This window comes from Larus michahellis, chromosome 3, assembly GCF_964199755.1.
Source record: "Larus michahellis chromosome 3, bLarMic1.1, whole genome shotgun sequence".
Lineage (NCBI taxonomy): Eukaryota > Metazoa > Chordata > Aves > Charadriiformes > Laridae > Larus > Larus michahellis.
This window is the reverse complement of record NC_133898.1, coordinates 47243543-47270569: the sequence shown is the minus strand read 5'-3', so window position 1 is coordinate 47270569 and position 27027 is coordinate 47243543. Positions and strand designations below refer to the sequence as shown.

The following is a 27027-nucleotide window of genomic DNA, read 5'->3' as shown; positions in this document are numbered from 1 at the left end:
TTTTTTTTTTTGAAAACTCTTTGTAACATCCTTTCTGGGGTGGCTTTTTACTTCATTAAATCTGGGGTCTTTCCTTGTCATCTTTATTTTTTTGGGGAATCCCATTTTCAATTTTTTTGCCAGAACTCTGTTTTTTCCATCAGGGCGTTCCTGGAAGAATTTCAGTGGCATTTGTACGAGGTGTCACTTTTGCCCTGTGTGCACTGTGGTGGCCCCAGGGGTGGCAGCAGGATTGTCTTGCCAGCAGCAGCTTGTGCCATTGCTTCCAAAAGGGAGCACGCACACATGTGCTCCCTGGCTTTTTTGGGGATGTCTTGAACACTTGAAGCTTGCTACCATTATGTGAGTCTCTTTCTGTAACTGCATAGTGGGCTGCTTGTTCTAGCTGAGCAAGTTGAAATCTCAATGATAGGGTTATTCAAGCTCTCCTGCACAATCTGGAATCTGTTTAAATGATTAGTGATAATTGTGGGGCTAAAATAAGGGGCTTTCTTGAGTGGCACAGGGGTTGATACACTGTGGTTCTAACTTAGAGCTAGCCAAGAGTTTTCATGGAAAATTTTTAAAAGTCAAGAGGGTACTAAAAGATGGGACAGTATAAAGGGAGGGAGACTGAGATGCCAGGGGATTCAGACAGCTTGGCAAAAGTAAAGCATGGTGTTTACTGTGACAGTCAAATACAGGACTGTGGGTATGAAATCAATAATTGATAGTTTTATTCCACTTGTTTGGGGAGTCTATGAATGACGTTAATCCATCAATCAATTCCAAATCACTGGAATTTAATAAATATGTATTTCTGACTTTGAAATTACACTGAACTCTGTGTAGACAGGCATAGAAAACTGGGAGTGCAGAGAGAGATAGTGTTGATGTATGTCATTTTCCTAATTCTCTTGTTTAGACAGACTTTCTGCTATTGACTTCTGAACTTAAGATGATACGTGAGTTCGGTTCATGCCATCCATGTGAACAGTCAGGAACTCTGGAGACAGAAAATCAGAAAAGAAAGGACAATCCTCTTGGGCATTTCCACGCATCCCTAACTTTAGTAGCATTCTAAATACTAAAAAATATAATATATCAACAGAATAAATATTATAATTTAATATGTTCTATATAATATGATAATATAAACTTTATGTATATAAAGAAATCAATATATGACCTCTGGGTTTTTTTCCCTTAGAAACATATGTATGTGTACAAGCAGTGAATGCAGATATTAGCTATTACACTGATAATAAAACCAAAAGGAAATAGGACAGAATTGTAGAAATATATAACCCTAGACATTGACAAGTTTTGTCATTTTTATCGTGTATGTTGCTTGGAAATTAGACTTACGACATACTTTACTTTGTGTTTATTCATAGCGGAAGGATTCAATTATTTATTTTATTTTTTCTTTTTCTTGTGAAACCATGTTGTATATGTAGGCCTCTTGCTTGGTGTTTTTTCCATGTTTTATGTAACCAGGCTGTGAGAAAACTGTCACGTGGTTTTAGGAAAGTATCTGTCAATGAAAATTCAATCCCTTTTAAAAAAAAACCCAAACAAACAAAAAAACCACCCCAGCCAAAACAACCTCACAGGATGAGAGATCTGGAACAGTTTCTCAATCTAAATCAGTGGAGGATTAGAAACTCTGCAGTGAAAAAGAACAATAAATGAAGTCTCTAATCCTGGAATATTGGGCATAATCTCCCAGGTCAGGCTTCAGGCAAGCAAGACGCTAAATTCATTTGTTATTTTTTTAGTGCAAATGTATGCTTAATATGCATTTATGCAGGACTTGGGCTTCTTATTTGAAGAGAAGATGAGATGACTAGAGTACTGATTTCCAGTTCTGTTTCATTTCTGAGGTTCCATGTGCACTTTTGAAAACCTCTTCTTTCTCAGCAGTCACATGTTACGTATTATATTTAGGCTGACTGGTACAGATCAGCTGAAAAACTTGAAACGCTTATGAAATGAAAGGAAATATTAAAGAAATGTAATACTTTTGATCCTTGAAATATTAATTTTAGATGTGGAATAGTAGTTAGTGCTTTGTATATTTGAGAACTAGGAAAGTATATTAAACAGTAGGAAGGTGGAAATGAAATGTGGTTGATTTGCCCCTAGGAAATTGTTTGACAAGCTTTTGCTGTGTAGTTTGGGGAAATACAATGAATGAATAAAACTTGTAAAATATTTAAGAAATGACATGTAGTTGCAATTACTAGCTCATTTACAGGTAAGCATATATGGAAGTCTTTGCAGTATTTCTGTCTCTCGGATATGTTTGTCCTCTTCCGACATTTTGGGGAATGTTTGGTGCTGCACAGTTCAGGTGTTTTGCCAGATGATTTAGGCGTGATTCAGCTGTGACCTTGATGGTAGTATAAGTAGAAAAGGAGACAAGAAAAAAAAAATGGAAGGAAGGAATGCTTTAGGGATATATGTGGCAGCAGATATCTGAACTATGATATTTCTTAACTTTTGAATGCTGTAGAAATCAGCTTTTCTTTTTATCCATTTTCTGCTCTTTATTTTTTGTTAAATTTATATTACTGTGTTCATAATTGTAATCCTTTATGGATTGAAAAAATGTAATAAGACTACAATTGCCTCTTTATATTTTGCAAGACTAACAGAAAACATATTCTAAATGGAAGTACATCACTTTGTCCATCTCAGTCCTTTTCCTTTTTTTCCTGTCCTAACACCCAAAAATAGAGCATTGCCTATAGTAGTTTTGGCTTCAAAGCTTATGAAATCTCTTTGCTGTGTGAGCATTTATAATCTCACTGAAGTTGGGGGGGAAGGAAGAGTAAACTGGGGAAAAGAGGGCAAGCTGATTTCAGTTTTTGAAAATGTAAGCAGTACGTGCATGAGTCACTGTTAACCCTTGACGTGACTCGGAGCAGGCTGTTCAGGACTGGTATTACACTGAATCCGTTCACTCTGCATTGGGGAAAATGAAAACTGAAAGTCTGTCTCCAGTCTGTATACGGTAAGATGTGCAGATGCAGCTTCTGTACTAATGGTGGAAGTGTGGTGTAGTGCTCTGACTGTTAGAATTGCGGGAGATGGGCAGAAGGGGGAGCTTTTGGAGTATAACTCGTTTGAATCATTAGTCTCAACTTGTGCTCCCTGACAGCTGTGCCCCTGGGCTTTTGCAGATGCAGTGTAAGGAGGATAGGAGACACATCTTTAAAGATAAATGTGAGTTTATATTAGCATGATCATCAGCGAAACAATATTGCGAGCTCTGCTGTAGTGCAGGGTCTCACTGCATGCACATGTGGCTTTGTAGTATGAGTGTGAATACTGTAGTTTTCTCCTCTTTCTCTCTTCCATTTGTCCCTCTCCCTCCCCTCAATAATTAAGCAAATCCAAAGCCAACAACAACATGCTGATGGTATTGCTAGCTCGTAAAGATTTTATTGCTCTCCTTATTGCTCCTTGAAAGGTTGGTCTTATAAGCAGATTGGACAGAAAAAGAGCTATAATGTGAATTCGTTGAGTTGGGATTTCCCTGTATTTCTCTGTGGACAGTACTGAACATGCTTTCATCGTTCAATAATTCCATAGGCAAACATGCATTTTGGAAGAGCATAATCCTTATTTTTAGTGTCTGCTTGAGGAGAAAAAAAGGTTGCCCTGGAATAGAAGGTAACTGTAATAGAAAGGCCCAATGTGCTTCCTTCTAAAATAGGCAACCTCTCCCATCAAAAGTGACTCATAGTCCAGGTCATGACAGATAAGGTAGTTCTGATTACCAGTACTGATGGCCAAGGTCTGTAGCAGTTGGGGCCATATGGAAGGAGGCATAATACATACACACAGACACCTCTCCAGGCCAAGGAGAGTGGGATTATTATATTAAATTATTATATGTATATTTTATATATATAATAATATTTTGCAAAACTTTATTATATTAAATAGCATTTGTAGAATGACTTTTGAGGTAGGCTTCCTTTCCTTGCATTTGAGTAAATATGGTTGCAGTAAGTCTAAAATTGAAACCGGTCATTGAAGAATACAATTACCTGCATTTTTCAAAAAGGGAGACAGTATGAATGGAAAACGTACAGGGACTTGTGAATTGTAATTCTGCAGTGAACAGCTTACATGTTCTACAGTTTTTGCCAGAGGTGGTTTTGATGAACAAAGTTACTCAGGTCTTGGTCATATTAATAGGATGAAGACCTGTAATGTCATACAGGAGATCATAAGATCATAGTGCTTCATCTTAATGAGGATGGGAGGAAGCAGCAGATGACATGGAGGTGGGGACATGGAATTTGGAAGCTGAGCCAGCAGACCTAGGCTGAGCTATGACAGCCGAAGTATCACAAAATAGAAGACCAGAGTACCTGATACTTCCAAACTTAATTTCATGTTCCCATTCTTTTAGTTAATTAATTGTTTAATCCTTTGTAAGAAAAGAAAAAAGAAAAGTCTTTTTATCCCTTACTGGGATTTAATAAGTCATTCTAAGTTCCTAAAAAATAACTTATGAATTTATAGTCGCCTTATTTGCTGCAGGGTTTTGGCAAGATCCTCAGAATACTGATTTGATCTCAGGCTGAAATGTAACTGTGGTTCTTCTCTAAATCAAAACTTGATATGCCTCCCATCCCCCACCAAACCAATACTTAGGGGAAAAGTAAGAATAGGTTCCAGGAACTTTATGACCTGGGATTTCTGGGAAGAAAAGTTGTTTAAAATATAAAAATGAGAACTTTTTTAACCTGTTAGGCAAAAAAAAAAAAAAAACAGCTGAAAAATCTTCGTTTTTTACTATTTTCATGGCATGTAAAGATAAACAAGAGAAATTGCTTATTTTGCATTTCAATCCCTGTAACAGAAACCAGTTAATGATTATGAAATCATTATTCATTTAATTATTCCAGGTCACTTGCAACCGTCTTCACCTATTGAGAACAGTTTCAGGTATTTACCTCATATTCATAACTTACATGAGGTGATTAATGATGTCTGAGGACATCATTGCTGGATTTTATTATAAACCAAAGATGAAAAATTGTAGCTCAAAATCTTGCAGTTGAAGTTGACTGGAATTCAGCCTATGCATTAAATATGGCTGTGATTTTGGCTTTGCTGTTTGAGATAGAAGAGATTCAGGGATTAATATTGTACAGTCAATTTCATGCATATAGACACAAAGTCATTTTAATATGAATTAATTCCAGGCATCTGTAGTGCAGATAGATGGTGTGGTGGCAAAACATTTCTGGTTCGAAACAAAAGTAGGTAAAAGCCTGCGGAGGCCATAAAGAGGTATTTTGCTATACCTAAACAAAAATATAACCTTCATCTTGCCCTGAATCAAAATCATAAATGTGCAGGGTTTACCTCCTCACTCCTCTTTAAGGAAAATATGTACTGTCCTTTTTATAGCTTTGGCTATTTTTTATGTTTGATGAGGGGTGGGTGGTTCTGACACTTGTAATGATGATTCAATTTGATGATAAGCCCCAGCTGGTTAGGTACACAACTTCAATGGCCTAACAGTCTGTTCTAAATATCTTGCCCAGTAAGTGCTTTAAACATATAACCCATATATTGTTGGTACAGAGATTTTTTTTCACAGCTGTTCGCAGTGAAGCTATTTCTGTATGCGTTGAAAATTCAACTTTTTTCAGCTTGCATTTGGTAAAATGTGTTAACTGAACTGGAAAAATATATTTCTGTAATTCAAATTTCTGTGTCTTTTCCTCAGGTCGCCATAGCAATTGTAAGGAACAGGCAAGCTGTGTTAGAGCCCAGCTTTATCCAAACATTATTACCTTTGTGTTGAGAACCTTTATTTTTTTGACTCAATGTATATTTGATGGGAAGGACAGATTAGTTGTTGTAAAGTTAGAGTTAAATGATTGATTCTTTTAGGTCAAAGTACTAGCTGATATCATTAAATAATTTTTACTACCCTATTTATTCCAAGACTGATAATACACTGGAGAGAATGCTTCAGGCCCAGATGGACAAAATAAAGTAATGCAGAGTACAGTAAGAGAAATTAAGTTCATTAATGACTTTTTTACACATATTCTGTATTGTCTGAATGCTAAAGTAGGTTTAGGCAGTAGTTAATAATCACTAAGCAACGACAGTTAATAGGTAGTTAATAACCACTATACAAATTAAACTGCAACTGAATGGCAGCTAAGATTCTGAACAAAGTATTTGATCTTTAGCAAGACTCTTAAGTGCTACAAAAATTAGCAAATGAATCGGTGGATTAAGGAAAAAAAAAAAGCCTCATTTCCTGTTTTTTCACTTACAGGTATTAGTCCTGTTAATTAGGTTAAAGCAAAAAAGGGGGGGAGGAGGGGCTATTTTGCTTCTGGATGTCTAGGAGAAGACTAGACATGAAGAAGACAACGTGACAAGATGATTTAAATGTTGAACCATCCAGACAAAAAAAAAAATTAGATATATCAAGTCTGACATTCAAAAATCATGGATAACATTTGAATATTTAATATAGCATGAAGGAGTAGTTTTCTTGCATAGTCCTATTTTTGTGTGTGTGTGTGTGTGTTCAGAGTGCTCTTTCTCTGATGTATTTTCTTATTATTTTTCTTCTGTGCATTTTAGATAAATGTAAAGTATTGACATCCTCATCACTTGCAGTCTCCCATTTAACGAGACAGATTTCCATGTTGTTGAACTTTACTCAGTGATATAAGGCGATATTATGGTCATATGATGTCCTTTCCCCAGAAATGCTAGCAGAAATGCTACGTATTGGTACTCTGGTGCCAGTGTGATGCCAGTCTTGTGGTCTTATTTTTTTCTAAAACTTGCTTATATAGCTTAACTTCAATATTTATAGCGAGGAGAATTCATTTATTACAGTAAGAGGGTAGTAACTAGGGTTTTTAGTGGTCTTTTACAGCACCACTAAGCATTGACAACTACAATCCCAAAGAAAAATTACTAAAATCACAAAAATGTCTGTCAGCAGATAGCTCCCTATTTGTGCGTTGCTTCCGTGGTTTCATACTATTGCCTTTCGTCATGTAGGAGATAGCTGTACGTTGCTGCAACCATGGGTACATTGTTAAAAATCACAGTCAGTAAGAAAGCCTGTCTTCAATTAATTGATGACTTTGAAGTTTTAACAACTGAACTGTATCCTTAGCTAAATAGAGGGATATGTTGAATAAGCAATTATGTTATCATCACTGTGTAGGTGGTGAAACCAAGGAACAGAGGCAAACTAATCAGCAAACATAACAAAACTTGTGTATCTTACAAGTTTATCTTCTGGCTTATCCCCTTCAATGTACTGTGTTGTGTCTAACCAGAGGCTAGGAAACTTGGCCTAATAATTCAGAATTATCAGATCTTTAGATGTGGAGTGGAAAATCTTAGAAATAACTTCTAACATTTTAATGTATTTTTTTATTTTAGGCTCTATTGCCATGTGAAGTTAAATAATACAGAAACTTTGGGTGAAATGTCACTTAGAATATCCTTTTTAAATTGCATCCAGATGTTTTAAAAAAAAAAATCTTTTTAGTATATTCAGAAAGCCTGGGAAAATTTACATTTTGAATAAAAACCAACATTCAAACAGAAGTCTTACATATGTATGTAAAAAACAAGTATTATTATTATTGGTTTTATTATTATTACTACTTTAAATTACACTAAAATGTTTTCTCAATGCACTAGGTGTTCTGGAAAATACCTTTGTCTTCCAGTGAGTAGGTGAAAAAAAACAGACTACAGAAACTGATTTAGGTACAAATTGTATTTACAGCTAGTTCATACTAAAACATGAAATTAACTTATTACTTCATCTGCCTTTTCTCTTCCAGTAGATCTTTTTCATATCTTTATTTATATCCTGTAAATCTGAACTTTGGCATCTTTTGAAATTTTAGAGCTTAATCAAGCAATTTAGTATTCCTACGATGTAGACGTTTCTACAGCCTGCGTAGATACCTATTTTTTGTAGTCTCTTTCTGGCTAACTGCACACAACACAAAGGTCTTTCAAACCACTAGCATTGTCTCTTGTAATATACTTTATAACATATGCCCTCCTTTCATGCTCTGGTGAGATAACAAAGAAAACACTTTGATCGTGAAATCTGGCCCTGTAATAGGAGTAAGTCTCTCTTCTCACTCTTCAAAAGTTTTACTTCTCTGAATTGCTGCTTGTGGCACTGCATTTTAGTTTGGAGCACTCTGCTGCTCTGGAGCTGTATTAAATACAATTTTAAACAGAATAGTTATCAGGGTGGGGTTGGGTTTTTTTTTTGGTTATTCTTCTTTTATTGAGAGTTTCTTTAAAGAAATAGAGCACAATTTCTTGAAGACTATGATCATTTTATGATTCAAAAAACAAGGGCTTATTCCAAGAGTTGGGAGACTTGATTCTATAATAACTTCGTGTGACACCCTTGGAAAAAGTTACTTCATTTCTTGGTAATATCTCAGTTTTCTCATCAGGACAATTGTATAATATAAATAGATGGGAAATTGATGCTACAGTTGCATCTCATGGTTTGTTTTTTTTCCCCTACTCTGCAGTGCAGCCAATGCAATGCATATTTTCTTGAATATCTTAACTAATCGGGCTACAGATCAACTCAGATTATGGCATAGAAATATTTTATATTAAAGACTTACTATCAGGTACTCTTCTCAAGAATTCTTTTTTAATTTCTTATTTATACTTCTGAAAGTAGAGATTTTCAATAGATGATGTAATGCCTTAATCTTTGTGTCCCGTAGATAGCTACAAATTCTAATCGATCTGTGTCATCACCTTGGCAGGACGAACTCTGCTGGAAAAGCTCTTCAGCCAGCAGGAAAATGCACCACAAGAAGAAGCAGAAAAACTATGTTCTCGCATTATTGCAATGGGTCTTTTGCTTCCATTCACTGACTGCTTCAGAGAACCATGTAATCAGAGTGCCCAGCAAAGCACACCCACTTTTGATGTAAGTACTGAAAAAGTTATCTTTTGTCTGTTTCATTAAGCAGGGCATGATTTATCAATGGCTTATCAGTCCTGAGAGAGTTCAGTTAGTCCTTTTAATGAAAATTGCCTTTATAAGACTGGCCAGCTATTTTTTCTGAGCTCAGGTGTGTACACTTTTATATCTAAGTAAGTCTAAGTTTTAAAAGGTGTGATTTCTTAACTTTTTAATTCATGCCTTAGTCTGCTATACTGTTCTTTATCTGTTGTTTTCATGAAGTCTTTTTCTTTGAATAAAAGCATTCTATAGGACGAGCAACATTTCAGTCCAATAGCTGCTTCACTAAAAATATAAATTAAAGGAACAACAGAAAATAATATGTCACAAAACTTTACAGAACCCAAATGGGATGTCTATGCTAGATAATTTTTTTGCCCCTGAAAAGACTTTTGATACAAAATAGTGCAAGAGTCCATGCAAATTTGCTGGCATTCCGGCTACAGTTTTATCTGCACCTTTGGGCTATCTGACCAGAGTGCTGTTATTGGTGGTGTTTGCATGCTGTTACAAAACTGAGGTATAGACATCACCTAATGTACTTCTCCTTCCTTTTGGACAATGAATTCAACATTAGGTTTTCTTTCTGTTGTGTGATACTGTACAACCCATGAAATTTGACAGTGAACTAATTTTTATGATCATTGCCATTAAATTTTATCTTTAACTTCTTTGTACTGGTTTATGTGACTGAAGGTAATCAGGGTTTTTCTCTTCTCTAACTGACTTCAAAATAATGTACAAATATTAACTAATCTGCTTAATACCTTACTGGTATAGTTAATATCATCCCTGCTCTACACATTAAGCTGAAGCTTGGTTAGCAATACTCAAAAAATGATTGGCATAGATATGAGAGGATATGAGTCTTTTTAACTCTTTAGATCTTTCTCATCTTCCCTGAAGAACAGTTTAACACAACTGGTGAAGGGAAAATGGGTAGAATAAATTTGTCTGATGAATTCTTAAAACAAACAAGCTTTCCTAGATAACCGAGCTTATCTATAAAATCATGGTCCTCTAACAATAATTAACTTTTATGTTTGGTTGGTTTTTTTTTTTAAAAAACCCCAATGTTTAAAACATTTTCTAACTGCTTTTTGAAATTAATTGAAAAATGGAGTGTGACTGTAAAACTGAGGTTATTCCGACATCTTAAAATCACACACCATCTGAAAGAGTTTATGGTTAATATACTCAATAAAGTTACTGGAAAAGATGTGTTTATTTTTCAGGTTGTTTAAAACAGTCTGGCAATGTTTTCAGTTCTGCTTTTACCATATATTCAGCTAATCTCTTCTTTAGAGTATTGAATACAATGTTCTTTTTAAAAAAATTTGTGCTCGCTTATAAAGAGATTTTATCAAATTAAAAGTTTGGAATGAAGCAAAAAAGGCTCTTTCGTTAACTGGTATACCATGCTTTCTCTGAGTAAGAGAATTACTCTAGTTATCTTTCATTGACAGCATCCAACAGGATGGACTTTTTAAAAAGAAACAGTAGCCTAGCCTAGTGCCATGTGAACAGTGTGTCAAGGTCAGCAATTTAAGATGTTGCTGGTTTAGCAGCAATCTTAATTTGAATTGGACTACCAGTAAGCCACAAATGCTCCGTTACTATTTTTCTATGTAAGTCCCCTAAATAGATCGTGCTCCTGTAAAACAATGCCAGAAATGGTGTGAAGCACTGTGTATATGTATGCAACTAGTAGCGCGTCCTACTTCAAAGGAGCGTATATCTGTCTTGAGCACTAGGATCTCAACAACTGAATTTCACATGCCACATTGTTGAGAGCTGCTGCTATTGAATTTGGGAATATGTTTCTGCTTCAGGGCTCGGTGATCACAGTACAGGAACATCTACCTGTTTATTCATTTACATGCCCTACAAGGGTGAAAATGTTTAGAACTTGCAGTATACGTTCTAATGGCTAAGAACTTAAAAATTTGGCTTCTCCTTAGCTGATTTTGCTTTTTAGAGTGAGTGAATGAAATATCTTACAGAAAATAAATGCTAATAGTTATGTAAGGAAATGAAACAAGTAACAATTGAAAGCATGAAAAACTTACGTCGATGCTGTATATTACTTAAAAAAGGACAGGTAAGATCTGTGACTCCTGTCCCCTCTTGCATCTCTCTCCATGTTTGTACTTTGCTTTTTCCTTATTTTGTTTTTCTTTTTTGTTTGTTTGCTTTTAATTCATTACAGCAGTATTTAATGTTGATCTAACCATTGATTTCAAAGACAGAGGAATTAGACTAGCCTTAAGTAATACTTAAATTTCACCCATCTAGAATTAGGAGATACATCATCTTTCACCGTATTCCAAAATTGGGAGCGCAGCCAGTCCCATATTCTTCCTTCATCTCTGAGTTCATCAGATGTGCCTCCAGTTCCAACCTGGATTGCCTCCAGTTTGGCTGGTGTCCTTTTCACTCAGCTGAAACTGCCATCAACAAAGCTCCTGTAACCCTGTCCTGGTCCCAGGCAGGTTTGTCTGCCGCCTCGTTGTCCTTCCTCCCTGCTACATGAAGCTCTGGTGCTTGCTTGTTTCTTAATGTTACTTACTTGGCTGTTTTGATTTTTCTCTTAGTCTGGTTCTTATAAAGTCTCTTAGGTCACTCCTTTAGCATGTTTTTTTGCAGAATTGCCAACTTTTTTTCCACTTAAATCCTTCCTTGAATCCCTGCTTTTCTCCTTTTGTGACTGATTCCATGTATTTCTGAGCTTTAACTTAACATTTTTTCAGGCTGAATAAAATCCATGATTCCCCTTTTGCTTAAGTGTGGTCCCACAGACTTTGTTTTTTGAAGATGTTAGGTTACAGTTTATGAAAATAATTCAGTAAGTTTTGTTCACTCTCTGATCTATTGCTCATGGCTTGAGATGAATATAAACAGATTATTTAAAAGTCCTATTCTCTCACTCTGATCTCCTTTTCTGGATGTCCTCCAGTGAATCTAATTTAACATAGCTAATGCTGAACTCTCTGCTGTCTTGAAATGTTTGCAATTGCACACTCTGATTATATTCTTGTCTTCTTTATTACTCATGCCCGGTGGTCACTTCTAGTTCTCCCTGTCTTATAACTGTGTATCCAAATCTTGCGTCTCTTAGGAACACAAAAGATATCTGCTTTTTTCTTTCTTCCAAGATATTCCAGGCTTGATGCGGGTCTCTGCCTCACCCCATTAAATAATTGTACACAAAGTCATTTGCTGTTCTCATTCTATACTATTTCTTGCTCTTCCACGCTCTCTGTCTGCAATTAGGCGATGCATTAAGAATACAGACAAATTTCACAGCTCGTGGTTTCTTGGGCTAGTACTGTAATGGCTGCTGGGAGCCAGTTTAAATTAAATTCTTAGCACTCGTATTTCTGGTGTAGGTTACACTTCGTGGACATGATGCTTACTCCTTTGTTAGTATATGGCAAACATGAAGGACCAAAAAAATATCCAATGAAAGCATAAATCTTCAGAGAACTAGCAGCTGTCATCACAAGTATCCTGAAGATGGTGTCCAGTTTTCAGAGGCTTATAACTTGGTCAGATTTTTGACAAATTTTAATAATGATTGGAAACGGCATGCTCCTGAAGTATCTCTGACCTTTTTGTCAAATTTCAAATCATAGACCAAAGGATAGAAACTTAAAAACTGTTTTAAGAATTTAGGAGAAAATTTTCATGTTCTATCTTGGCCCGTTTTATCAGTTATTTCTTTCGAAACAGATTGTGGCAGATGCCCAGAATAAAAGATTAGTCTGAAAAATTAAAGTTGAACACAGCTTTAAAAGTAACAGAAATAGACAGAGTTGGGTTTTTTAAGATGTTTTCTGTTGAGAAGCAATGGAAGCTTTTGCTATAGCTCTTCCTACCTACTCATCTAATAACATAAAGAGTATCTTAAAGAGCAAGTAAATGTACAATGGCAGATTCTCTGTCTAAAAATATGATGCCCTTTTTGCTAGTTTCCTGTCTCCTGGAGAGGCTGCTAGTTATTGCCTCATGGATGTCATGACTTCTTACTTGTGAGGCTATCTTTACAGCCTTTCATTCTTCTGCTAGTATTTTATAAAAGAAAAAAAAGAGGGTTTAAAAATGATTTTTAAAAAAAAATTGGCCAAGGAAGTAAATGCACAATTTATAGAAAGATAGATTTTTAACAGTTGTGTTCAAGAAAGTTTCTAAAGTTTCAGATTAAAATAAAATATCCTCTGACTGAATGATATGTAAGAAACTAATGCTTTGTGAAAAACTCTGTCAGTCCCAAATGATTGTCTCGTGTTATTAAATATGTAGTGTTAATAAATAATTGTATTTCTGTAGTGCAGGTATAGTCCTAAGCTTTTTAGTGTGTTACCTCAATATATTATCCTATTAGAGTAAAATAAACAGAAGGCCGAGCTGGCTAAACAGTGCATCTTTGGCAAGTATGTAACCACAGGCAAGTTTTGCAACTACTGGTTGGAGGATCACAATTTTCAACAAGTAGAGATCTCATCATCTGCTTAGCTCCTCTATTAATGATGTATCACAGGAACTAGGAGATAGCTGTCTTTGGAGAGCCATCAGTAGTGTGTGTAAATTATACACACTTGCATTATAATTTAAACTGTTCATACACCAGTAGAACAAGCTGGCATTTTCCTATTAATGCAAGGCAACTTTATTTAGCTTCACTGGGCTATTAAGAAATACTGACTGTACGTAGTGTTTGCATTTTATCCAGTAGTTGCATTTACTAAACATTGTCAATGTCTATTCCCTGATTATGACTTCCTCTTTAGGCTTTTCCAGTTTGTAATGTGCAGTCTTGAGTGATGGGTGGTTTTTTCCTTTCATAGCAGATTTCTGCTTTTTTTCTGATAAGCTTTCCAAGTAGTTTTGTGTATTGTTTCTGAACATTACATTGAAAACACATTCTCAGTGAAAACTTGTGATAGAGGCTTTCTATTATCATTTTGCAAGTGCTTTTGAGAAGAAAACTGAGCATACCTTTGTATCCATACTATACTCCTTCTTTGGGGAACTTAATCTCTACTGCATACTGAAGGGTCCAACAACTACTTTTTTAATGTGTCACTAACCAGCAATATGTTCTTCCATATGCGTCTGAACTGCATGCTAAGCTTTCATCTTTATTTCTGGTGTCATTTTGATTGGGCTAGCTCTCTTTACGTCTTTTTTCAGTGCTTTTACTGAATGCTTGAGTACTGCTGTTAATACCTTCTTGATTTATAAATTATTTCAGCGTATTCTATAATGAAAGAGCTAAGCGGACATCTTCTGGAGGGTGTCTTTCTTTACTGTGTTATGATGTGATTTTATACACAGGCATGTCTGACAGTTTGGAATAGGGACTGCCTGATGTGTGATTTGTAGTTATGATGTCTGACTAGATTGTCATCCATTTACGAAGTAACACTTCCACAAGGAAGCAGAGCGCCAGACAGCATAAATGGAAAATGCTATAAAAATGGCTGTTTTCCTGTTATCTCCTGGACACCTGTGGTGATGCAAATGCATTTTAAGGAAATGAAGACACTGCTTGCTTTCTGATGAGTAGTAGCAGATGGTGGGACTCTGCAGGTCAGCTGGAAAAGGAGTTAGTGACACAAAGACTTTGCTTAATTTTAACTTATTTGCACTGTTTATGCCAGTCTGAAAATTAGTAGTTAAACAGATTGCAGACAGACTCCTTTCTCAGAAATCAGAGAGCCAAAATACCAGTGATCAGTTTCCAAAGAGCAACTTTCCCAAGACTTTACTTCAGCTAGGAGAACTTCTGTTCCAGCAGCAGCATGAAGCTGGCAACAATGCAGCATTTCTTCAAGAAGATTTTCAATGCTCAGGAATAAAATGTGTAAGACTGAATGTACGCCCATCTTATGAAATTTGTCATGGCGGTATATTGGGGGTCAGTAGCAAATGAGACTTTAAAAGTTAACAAGGGAAAATTATGGACTAGAGCAGAGAAAACAGATTGTTCATCTGCTGTCTTAATCTTTGTTTGTCATGTAGGTTGCCATGGCAGTTGAGTTTGGCTAAATCAAAGCCCTCATGTCTCCTCTTCCTTTTCCGTTGCCTAGTCATACTTTGTGACACTTTATCTTTTGTGGTGGGCAGCTCTGCATATTCCTGAGAGTAGTAAAATGGAAACAATTGGATGATCACTGGGCTGAAGTATTCCTATTATGCTGTTTCCTTGCTTCCTTTTAAAAATTATTTTAGTTGCATATTTATTTTGTAGTTGTTACATCTGGCTCTGCAGTCTTCTAGCCTTCTCTCTTTCTTTTTTCTTTTTCTTTTTCTTTCTCCTTTCCGATTACTTGTGGTGATGCTGCTGTATACATGTTCAACTGAGATATTTTATATGTAGGATATTGCTAGGTTTTCATGCTTCTTTTTGTAGAGAACATTGCTTACCTGCTTGATATTCTGAAGTACTGCTTCAAGAGGCACATACTGGGTATTAAGTTTATACCACCTGTTTAAAATTTTCAGAATCATTGTGCACAAAGTGAAGGCAGTGGTCACCCTGTAACCTGAAGAGATCTTTTATTTTGTGACTTTCTGTACACTTTCATTGCCTTCTGTTCTCTTTTTTAAGAATGGCAGTCATAACACAATGTCTTTTTTTCTAGTTTGGAATTGAGAATACAGTGAGAGTTGAATTTGTATGTATTGCATGTCTCTGTGTTTTCAAGAAGAAGATTTTACAGCAGTAATGATCACCTTTTCAAATGGAATAGAGGTGAAAGGAATTTTCTAATTAAATAGATTTCTTTGGAAACTTTGAATTCTTCAGAATCCAAACTTATTGCAGGCCAGTGTCAGTGGAAACAACTCCTGATGGAGAACCTTCTTGCCTTGGCTTAGAATTTCTGTAGAGAGTGAATGAGAAGGGATGCAGTGTCAGGTGGTCTTAGTAACAGCTGATAACCTAGTGGTCCTGGGATGTGGTCTTCCAAGTGGGAGTTCAAGTTAGTTGTATAAAGAGGCTAGATCTTGAGGTTCTTCTGTTTCATAAAAGGCTAGCCACTGTTTCCTCTTCCAAGGAAAGTTTGTTGTAAGCTCACTGTTTTAACTTAGTAAGCTATATTAAAAGTAGGAGTTAGTGGGGAATGAAAAGACAAAGAAAATAACTCTGGAACTGAATGAGAATAGATGTGGAAATCTGAAAATTAGTTTCCTGGTTTCCTTTCCCCATGGGCTATTGGCTCTGTTGGCCTCTGATATCCCCAGAATACAATGTTGAATCCTGAGCAGTTTGATGTGATCAAGCAAGTTTGTTCTGTTTTGTTGAGGAAGTGGAAGTAATTTCATAGGAAAGAAATGTTTCATGTTTTTTTGACACTTGTGTTTTTAAAGGAATCACTGAGGCATATCAGTCTTCTGAAAAGAAAAAAAATCACTTCAGTAAAATGCTCATGCATCAAATTTAGTTCATGAGGATAAAGGGCTGCTTCAGCCATATATTACAGTATTACGACTAACTTGCTGGTTTTCAGCCTTGAAAGGCATCTGTGCTCACTAGTACAGCCAAAGGTAGTACAAGCTGAGAGCCACATTTAATCACTGCTCTGGTTCTGCCAGTTTGTTACTGAACCTCTCCTCAAAAAGTAAACCACTTTCCCCATTCTTGATAGTATTGATTTCTTTATTTTAAAAGCTGCTTAAAATAAAGCAGTCTCCAGCTGATGAGAGCATTTTGAGGTAGTCTGGCTCTAATTTCTTGAACTAAAAGCTTGCATGTCCAATTAACTATTTATATGCATTTATATGCAGTGGCAACATGCAGTTGGCTTTCTTTCACTTTAGAGGTGTATACTTAGTATATGAAAATGATTAAACTTCCTGAATGGAAAAAAAAAATTCCTTCCATGCACTTGAGACAGTGACAAGCAGTCAAACATGGAACAAGCTCTTTTGACCCCTTAGCCTGGAAAACACCTCCCGAGTCATGGAGTCTGGCCCCTACTTATCCCAAATACCATAAAATGTAATTCCTCTATAAGTTTATCTAGTTTCATGTTAAATGCGGTTATACTTTCTCCTCTCCCCACTCCTCCAGATCTTCTCATTGGAAGGCTATCCATGTCCAGACCAATTTGATGAGTAGGAACCTTCTTGTAACTACCACTCTGTGATTACTCCTGGCCCATTGCTACCTGTCTGCAGACATGTCAACCCTTCTGTCGTCTTCTCTTCAGGATAACTTTGAATGTTTGGGGTTCTAGTGAAAAATTGTTCAAGTTTACAATTGGATAAGGCCTGATAAGGATAAGGCAAGATAAGGCCTGATTCCATCATGACTTAACACAGGAGTCATCAGGGAAGCAAGTACCACTTCACTCTAGTGTAAGAAAGTTTAGAGGTACTGCTAATCATAGAATGGTTAGAGTTGGAGGGGACCTTAAAGATCATCTAGTTCCAAATCCCCTGCCATGGGCAGGGACACCCTCCACTAGACCAGGTTGGTCAAAGCCCCATCCAGCCTGTCCTTGAGCACCTCCAGGGATGGGGCATCCACACCTTCTCTGGGGAACCTGTTCCAGTGTCTCACAACCCACTTCTTCCTGATATCCAATCTAAATCTACCCTCTTCCAGTCCTTTACCCCTCATCCTATCACTACATGCCCTTGTAAAACATCCCTCTCCAGCTTTCTTGTAGGCCCCCTTTAGGTACTCAAAGGCTGCTATAAGGTGTCCCCAGAGTCTTCTCTTCTCCAGGCTGAACAATCCTAACTCTCTCAGCCTCTCTTCATAGGAGAGGTGCCCCAGCCTCCTTATCATCTTTGTGGTCCTCGTCTGGACCCGCTCCAACAGGTCCATGCCCTTCTTATGTTAGGGGCCCCAGAGCTGGATGCAGTATTCCAGGTGGAGTCCCATGAGAGCGGAGTAGAGGGAGAGAGTCACCTCCCTTGATCAGCTGGCCAGGTTTCTTTTGATGCAGCCCAGGATGCAGTTGGCTTTCTGGGCTCTGAGCAGACATTGCTGGCTCATGTTGACCTTCTCATCTGCCAGCACCCCCAAGTCCTTCTCCTCAGGGCTGCTCTCAGTCCATTCTCCCAGCCTGTATTTGTGCATGGGATTGCCCCAACCCACGTGCAGGACCTTGCACTTGGTCTTGTTGAACCTCATGAGGTTTGCACAGGCCCATCTCTCAAGCCTGTCCAGGTCCCTCTGGATGGCATCCCTTCCCTCCAGCATGTTGATTGCTGCACACATCTTGGTGTCACCAGCAAATTTGCTGAGGGTGCACTCAATCCCACTGTCCATGTCACCAACAAAGGTGTTAAACAGCACTATCCCAGTACTGACCCCTGAGGAATGCCACTCATCACTGCTTGCCACTTGGACATGTAGCAGTTGACCATAACTTTTTGGGTGCAACTGTCCAGCCAGTTCCTTATCCACTGAGTGGTCAGTCGGTCAAATACATGTCTCTCCAATTTTGAGACAAGGATGTTGTGCGGGGCAGTGTCAAATGCTTTGCACGCAAGTCCAGGTAGATGATGTCAGTTGGTCTTCTGTTATCCACCAACACTGTAATCCTGCCGTAGAAGGCCACCAAATTTGTCAGGCACGATTTGCCCTTAATGAAGCCATGTTGGCTGACACTGATCACCTTATATTCCATATGCCTTAGCAGAGTTTCTAGGAAGGATCTGCTCCATGATCTTGCTGGACACAGAGGTGAGACTGACCGGCCTGTAGTTCCCTGGATCTTCCTTTTTTTCCCTTTTTAAAAATGGGTGTTGTGTTTCCCCTTTTCCAGTCAGTGGGAACTTCACCAGACTGCCACAGCTTCTCAAGTATGATGTATAGTGGCTTGGCAACTTCCTCTGCCAGTTCCCTCAGGACCCGCGGATGAATCTCATCAGGTCCCATGGACTTGTGCACCTTCAGGTTTCTCAGCACTTATGTGCTTCCCCCATCTGCTGCTGTGCTGAGCTGGAGAGCAGAGGCTACTCCTGATAGTAGTGTGCTTCTGCAGTGCCTCACCTTTCCCATCTCAGCACATGTGATCTGACTGTGTGTGGTTTGTTTGGGTTTTTTTTCCTTGAAAACTGTCAAAATACTTCTTGTTGGATTTTTTCCTAATTGCTAATTCATGCTTTTGCAACCAGTTTGGACAGATGTGTATACATTTACTAGTGTTTCAACTCCATCTCTTGTACCTCTTCTAAGTATTTCTCACAATGGCTATCTTTATCCTTTGAACTGAAAGCAGATAAACCGTCAATTAAAAACCGAAGTGGCGTTGAACAGAAGGCCATATTAACTGCATATTTCCAGATGTAATACAGTTGCCAAGACCATAGGTTCAAGGTTGCACATTGTATTCCTACAGTGGCGGATATACTAACTAATCTCTAATTCAGTCTGTGGCCCAGGGAAAAAACCTGTTCTCTCTGTGTGAAAAATGTGTGACCCCTTTTCTGAAAGCTCAGTCCACCAGTATGCCTTCTGATGCTGGCTGCAGGTCTAGCTCATGGCCCTAGTTCTGCATCCACCAGCCTCTTTCTATATGGCATTTGCTAGGGGTCCTTGATTTCGGTAGCTTACAGCATTAGCTTCCATCCTTAAAGACTAGGAGGAAAGCCTATCTTTAGCTTAAGCAGTGAAGGAACATAATTAATATTTAATATATTGTGTACCTGAAATGTAACACTGTGGTACTTGAGAATGAAAATTTGATACAAAAAGCCATTCTTTATGTCTACTGAGAGCTGGCTGGGAAGAGAGAGAGTTAAACTACAGACCTGATTCTCTGTGACTCTATTCTAAACACTAGCATCTATAAGTGGTAAAATGTGTATTGATTAGGTACCATCAGATCCTGCAGGCACTTTGCCTCGCCCATGTGCGAATGCTCTGCAGTTTTAGGAAGCAGTGGAAAGTGCTGTGTAAGGATGTGTGGAAATGAGAACTCTTCTTGACATCATGTTTAGTGCACTGGACTCAGACAGCTTTAAGCTTTCAATGTCCACCCCGAAATAAGTCTGAATAAATAAGACTGGGATCATCCCTTACAAGGATATATATGTGTAATTTTTTCCCAAAAAAGAAGTGCTTTAACTAAATAGTGGATTCTGAGCAAGATGAAGTGGAAATTCCAGATGTATTCAAAGCTTGATCACGGTAAGAGTATTCACTGGCTGTACTTAAAATGATATCTAGTAAAAATTGTCTCTGAAATGAAAAGATTAAAGGAGAATAAACTGAAACTCTAGGTTTGGCGATTCTTGTATTACAATTAATGATAAAAGCAAATCTGGGTTTTTTTTTTATTATTATTCTGTTTCTTTTGCTTGAATAGTACTTTAACACCATAGAATTGGCTGCATATATTTTTCTTCAAAATGTTCTAATAATTACAAAAATTAAAGGCATGATCAGATTTGGAAAAGGAGAAATGAGATGGGTTAGTGTATTAACTGATGAGGAGCTAAAGAGAAAACGTAAAAAGGATTAGATTTTGGACAGTATCTTGAGTGAGTAGGTATTAGGGCATACAAATGATTCATCTCTTCTGAAGGGCACAAAAGTGGGCAGGGTTAATCTTTTCCCATTTTAAGTGTAGTTTATGGACTATCAACTTGAAGTCCAGACCTCGAGACTACTTTTCTGTCATAAGAGGTTTTCATATTTTAAATTATAAGTTTGCAAGTAATTTGAAGGTAACTGCTGTTAAATACTTTGTTTGTGTGTTGAATGCAGATATGTTTTGATTGTAGTGCATGTCCCTGCAAGGCATTTTTGCAAGTTTATATTTACCTCTGTAAATTTCTATTACAAGATGAGTCTATTCCATCATACTTCTCTATGTTGAATAGTGAATGAAAAGAATCCCAAAACAAAAAACAACACAAACCAAAAAATACTGTCTTTCATAGTCACAAACAAATCCCCCATGTTGGGTTAGGAGTCAGTTATGGAGTTGTGTGATGTCTTAATTTATAACTGTTCATAGTTTATATGCTGTAAACGCTATCAGTAAGAACATAGGTACTTCATATTTTATTACCCTCATAATGTATCCCATCTGTACAATAATTCTGAGACATACCATGGTTCTTCTACTACATCTTAATTCATGTAGACCAATCATTCTTCAAAAATTTGTTGTTAAATTATTGGACTGTATCTTTCAAGAACAGGCATGGTGAAATACCATGTCCAGGAACAGTTTAACTGTTTGTCTTCCTCATTCATGCTATGTCAGTATTATCTATAGTCTGTTGTCCTCTGGTTTATTGCCCTATAACCCTGCATGTAATCCCACTGAAAGTCGACTGTGCTAACCCAGCTAAATGTTAGTAAAACTTGTTCTTCCCTGTGTTCCCTGGACTGTGTAAGGTGGTAGAGTGGACAAAAAAATTTGGTTCTGGTTTGCCTCGATTACTTTTTTGAATCTTATTTTCCTCTGTGTTTTTGAGATTTGGATAGTGCAGAAACAAGACAAATAGCAAAGTCCAGCGCCTTTTCTTTTTCTTTACGCAGTAGGTACAGTACTGGGTATTAGGCAGAAACCCAAAAGTACATATTCTCTAAAAAGCTGGAACTAGACAAAGGGAAAATTGCTAAGTTACTGAAAGAACTGCATTAATTAAACCCGTTTGGATGTTCAAATGCAGTAGCATAGTAATGGGAAAAGGATAGACTTTCCAAGGAACATAGAGTTCAGGGCTATGTGAAGAACCTGATGTGATTTTGTATTAAGCTTTTTATCCGTTTATTTTTATATTTATCTAAGATGTGTGTATGTGGCTGGATTTTTGCCGTATTTTTCATGCTGGAAAAATGAATGACCCTGACTGTATAAGGCACCCTCTCTAATCCAAAACTCTGCTTTATAACGAGCATTTGTCTTTTCTAAGTAAGTTGCTCTCAACAGAATATTATCACTCTTACCACAACTTATTTTTAGGCAAGTAGAACTTAGTCACACAGAGTAGTGATTATCCCAAAACCCAGTGTTAAATTATTTTGTTCTTTCCCCTGCAGGTCTCTTCAATGTTTAGTATCTGTAAGTTTTAATCTAAAAATTAAAGAAGCATCAGGAGAAATATCTATTGCCAACACTTTACTCAGGCAATAGCATGAATGAAGTTTAATGAACATGATCCTTGGAAGAAGATATTACTGTGTGATATGATTGTATTTTCATCCTGTGACCTGATAATTTTTTTTTGGCAGTTTTGTACTGCAGTATTTGCATATTTCCAAATCACTTACTAGGAAACTCACACAGTTGCTGTGATTGATCTCTATGAAGTTTACAGTATTATAAATATTTGATCACAAGGTGTGCATGTTGATGAATACTGGGAGTCACAAGAACAGTTACTTGAATCGTGGTCAGCTAAAATCTTTCTGTTGGCTTAAAGCGTAAGTTTGCCCTAGTTGTCATCAGACAGTCTGGATGTCTCCTACTTTTAATAAGTGAATCAAGCTCAAAGCTATTGAGTAATAAGGATATAATCTGATTTGAGCTCAGAGGATTGAGAACGCTTTTAGCTGTTGGGTTTTTTTTGTAATTTTATTTTAAAAGCAAACCCACCTTTTAAGCTGCCTTTCTAGAAATATGGAAATATAAATGACAAAAACAAGGTTGCAAAGAATAAGTATCTCAGTTTAATTTATACTGAAATAATCCTGCTTCTTTTCCTTGCTTATGCATTTGGTGTAAAAAGATTACATAGAGTGTGGACTGAAATATTTTTCTCTAGCCTATAATCTAGCCATATGTAAAGAAGTACAGTCATGATGGACAGAGCCTGTTATCTCTCTAAGGAAAGTGGCGGCAAAGAGTTCCTCATGCTCAAAAGAAGTGCTGAACTGTATTCTAGCATCTTATTGTGTTGTAGATAACTAAAAAAGTAGATTTTCTGATGTTAATAGAGGTAATTCCAGAACTGAAACATTAAATTATTTTAATATAGACTTATTTTACGTCTTTGTCAGGAGATGAAGAGTATAAAAACAAGTCTGCCTTGCTATAGGGGTGGATATCGAGCTATTTGTGTTGGAAACAAAGGCTTTGATATTTTAAGCTTGTTTTTCTATATGAACTTCTCAACTTTTTTTTTTTTTAATAACCACAGCAAGACCAGCTTTATACTTGGGCTGCAGTTAGCCAACCCACACATTCATCAGATTACATTGAAGGAAGCTTTCCAAGGAGAATTCCATCTGCATGGCCCCCACCCAAACCTCCAGATGAAGAACAAAGACTCAAACTTACGGAAGAAGGTATAGTACTTGGACACAGACAAGATATATGTATGGCATGGGGGAGAGCTGCTGTCTTTTAGAATCCAAGTTATAAACTTAAGATAGTAACTTCTTCAAAATCAGGCATTTGTTAGATCTTGGATTAGCACCAGAAATAATGCTAGCTAGTATGAATTTAATCAACAATATTCAGCAAAAATGCATGCTTTCTGTTAGCAACCAAGATGTGCATCTGGCATCTGCTGACTAATGGATTTTACCAGGTGTTGTGACCTTTGTTCTTTTCCAGTTTACATACCTTCAGAGCTATGAAATATGGGTACATTTCTGTTCTTAAAAATCTGGAAAACTTCAGACGTCCACTGTTGGTATACTGAAAGTTATTAGAGTAGTGTAAGGTATTCCTTTGTGGATTCAGCAGTCCCCTGCTGACAGAGATGTAGGAAAAGTGTACCTGAAAAATAAATTGAGGTCTTGTTTACAAAGTCAGTTTATTTTAGAACTTGTAGGGTTACTCTCCCAGCTGCATTTCTGAAATCTTCTGCATACTCATTAAAAGCTTTGTTTAAGCGGAGAATTAAACCAAAACAAAGTAAAACTTCTTGTAGCTGATAAAGAAATTTAGAAGAGAATTTCAAACCTGTTTTCTGTTAGGAGTGTTGGTGGGCAAATACCACAGTTTCTTGGAGGCTTAGCTTTGCATTAGTTAGTATTTAATGGCTCTCACACTTTTAGGCTGCGTTCTTCCCCGTGATCTCCATGGAGAGCCACTGGATATTCTCGAATTTTCCATTTCCTACTACTCCTTTTTTTCATTGCTCAGATTTGAAGAATTAACTCGTTATTTCAACAGATCTCTTTGTATTGCTTGTAGGCTTTGGGTGGAGTTAATTTCAGGTTTGCTTCTCTTTGGGACTTCTCTACCACTTCCTCTGGAACACGAGCACAGTATTCCTTGCATGGACACCATTTATCATGGCAACGTTTCACTTTTACTGGTATCACTTATTCCAGTGTTCACAAGCGAAATAAGTGATGCCAACAAAAATGCAGTACTGCTATATTATTCTGTTTATGCTGTGGGTTTTACCGAAGCAGCTCTATTAGTGGTCAAGGAAATGTTTTTGCATCCATCTCGCTGATGCAATTCATTGATGAGTGTGGAATGGTACAGTACTGGACTGTTGGGCTAGTCCAGTTTTTGATTAGCGGTCTACTATTTTATGCTGTATTTGGTGAAAGTGCAGTCATATATGGTAGTAGAATTCATTAACGTGTACTCTGAGAGGACAGGTTGTGTTTCTTGACTTGGAGACTTAGCTAATGGGCGTGTGATCAGAGTATTTATGAACATACTCTGCACTGGCAAAACAAAAGGGTGAATGTTTTATTTTTTTACTTTGAGGTTTTATCCTGGCAGAGGCTGGAGCAAGTTAACAACAGTTCTGTTGCTCTAAAATCTAGAAGAACATTGATTACATAAAATATTTTGAAATGTAAATATTTTTACCATTTGGAAGGATATTTCTACCAAGAGGATAGATAATACTAGGAATTTTTAAATGTATTCATTTTATACATGGTTTGTTTCCATCCTACATTGTTCTATTTATACCTAGTACATGGATGTAATGTGTACACTACTTATCTGTTCCTTATCTCAACCACTGCCCTCGCAAAACCTGCAAAAATATTAAGAAAATAGAAGTAAAATGGAAAATTATGTATTGTGACTATTTCTAAATGGAATATAAACAGTTCTCAAAATTTATTTGAGGTTCTGACACTTAAAAATTTTACTGCAATTTTGGGTTTTTGTGTGAATTTGCAGTGTAGGGCATGGAGGGAAAGGAAAAATTATAATTGTTCTGAATACAATTCAGGTAGATAAATAATTTAACTTTTCATTTGATTGTTTGCATGCTTGCCATGTAAAATAACCTGGAGGTGAGTGATGTTTCATGTGAAGCCTGAAGGATAAACACCTTCCCCAAGATTTTTAACTATGTTATGTATACGCACCTTTGAAAGGTGGAGGGGGCAAGCATTTTTTAAAGGGTTTAAATTACTGTGTATAGACTAGCTGTATTTTGCATTGTATATAATTATTGTTGTATGGATTAAAGAGATACAATATTAACATTAGAGACAATTATTGATAAAGTAAAACGTCCATTTGAGACAAAAGTATTGATCTGGGGAAGAATGTAGCAGGCTATTTTTATATGTAGTGTCTTTATTTTTATTGCACATTACATATGTTAGCATGAGGACAATACTAGGCCTTCAAGTTTTAAATAAGATGAGAAGAAATTCTGCAAGGTCTTAGGTAATCTGTTCCTAAATTAGCAAAGTACTTTATAATTTGTTTAATATAGTATATATTAAATAGTTTTGCTGTGTGCTCTGTGTGATGTGGAGTGTTGGTTTTGGTTTTTGGGGTTTTTTTTAGGTTGGCTATTTATTAAAAAAACTGAAGTTTGGAAATACCTAATATGAATTTGGGTTCAAGTCAGCAGTACTTATGCCAAAAACATTTTAAGTTCTGGATTCAGAAAAGTTTTTGGACAAAATGAGTTAATATCACCAATAAGATCAATGTATATGCCACTAATTTTCGATCTGAATACCCAAAATCTGTTTCTGTCACTTCTTATGGTATTTGACTCTAGCACTCTCATACCCCAGCACATTGCCTGAATCTGAACACCACAGGGTATTTGAAATTTCACTGTTTTAATGCTTTGCTTGATGACAGTATTTCACTTAACATAAAGGAAAAGGCAAGCGTGCAGGCACTAGAGCCCAATCATCCTGTTTCCATGTGACTGTCCTAACAACCTGGGCAGAGACTCAAAGATTATACGACTTTTTGTGCAAAATGACAGTCCCAACACACTAAATCTCTGTGTGGGTTTACCCCCCGAAATCTAAGTTAGTCCCTTTAACAAAACCAGGTTTGTCCGGACACTTATTTCCTTTTTTTATATGAAAAATGAGGAGGGGGGGAGTTTCTCTTGGGTTAAAGGAAAGGTTTCATTTGTCCTATAGTATTATATAGCACATTTTTCCTTTCCTTAACACCTTCTCTTTTTTTTTGTGGTGGTGTTTGGTTTTAGTGGGCTTTTTCTTAGTTTTGCTTAAACATAAACCCCTGTTTGTGCATATAGATTGTATTTGGTGAATTTTGGCAAACTAACCTTAAAATTAACTGCAAGTCACCCTGAACTAAACTTATATTTAGAACCCTTTCTAGAAGAAAACTTGAGCGCCGTAAAAAAAAAGCTAGACAATTCTGTCAAATTGTTAAATATTGACAAATATGTAGGAGCAGCCTGTTCTTATTTTTTTTTTAAGAACTTTTGAGTAAGGTAGGTAGTTTGTGACAAAATGCATAACAGGAAACATTACTCTAAGTTGTGTGTTTACATGTCCTGTCTAGTACAAGAACATTAGCAAAGAATAAAACCTGTTGTGAGCAAAGATCAAATTAAAGTTTCTTTCAACCATACAGGAATCTAAAATGATGTACACAGGCCCTGGGGAGATCACCAGTGCCCAAGTACTAGTGAAGTTTTCCTGGTTTTGCAATTCAATCGAGGTAGGGTTACCCAAAAAAGTTCTCTTCCAGATAATTCGTAAAACAAATCTCACAATTCTTTAGTTTAAAAATGTTAATACTCTTCCCTTCCTTTGAAAGAGATATTAATATCTTTCACCAGGAAATAAGAATTCACTGGTTTTGGTGGGGTTCTTTTGGTTGCAATGA

General features: G+C 36.8%; 1 protein-coding gene across 1 annotated transcript in view; it reads left to right on the top strand.

Moving 5' to 3' along the window:
* The window catches only part of FMN2 (formin 2), a 164804-nt gene that overhangs the window by 14182 nt on the left and 123595 nt on the right, over positions 1–27027 (top strand). Inside the window, exons 3-4 of the mRNA XM_074580022.1 lie at positions 8808–8974; positions 23129–23276. Of these exons, the coding sequence (XP_074436123.1) occupies positions 8808–8974; positions 23129–23276 (315 nt within the window). The remainder of the gene's footprint in view (positions 1–8807; positions 8975–23128; positions 23277–27027) is intronic.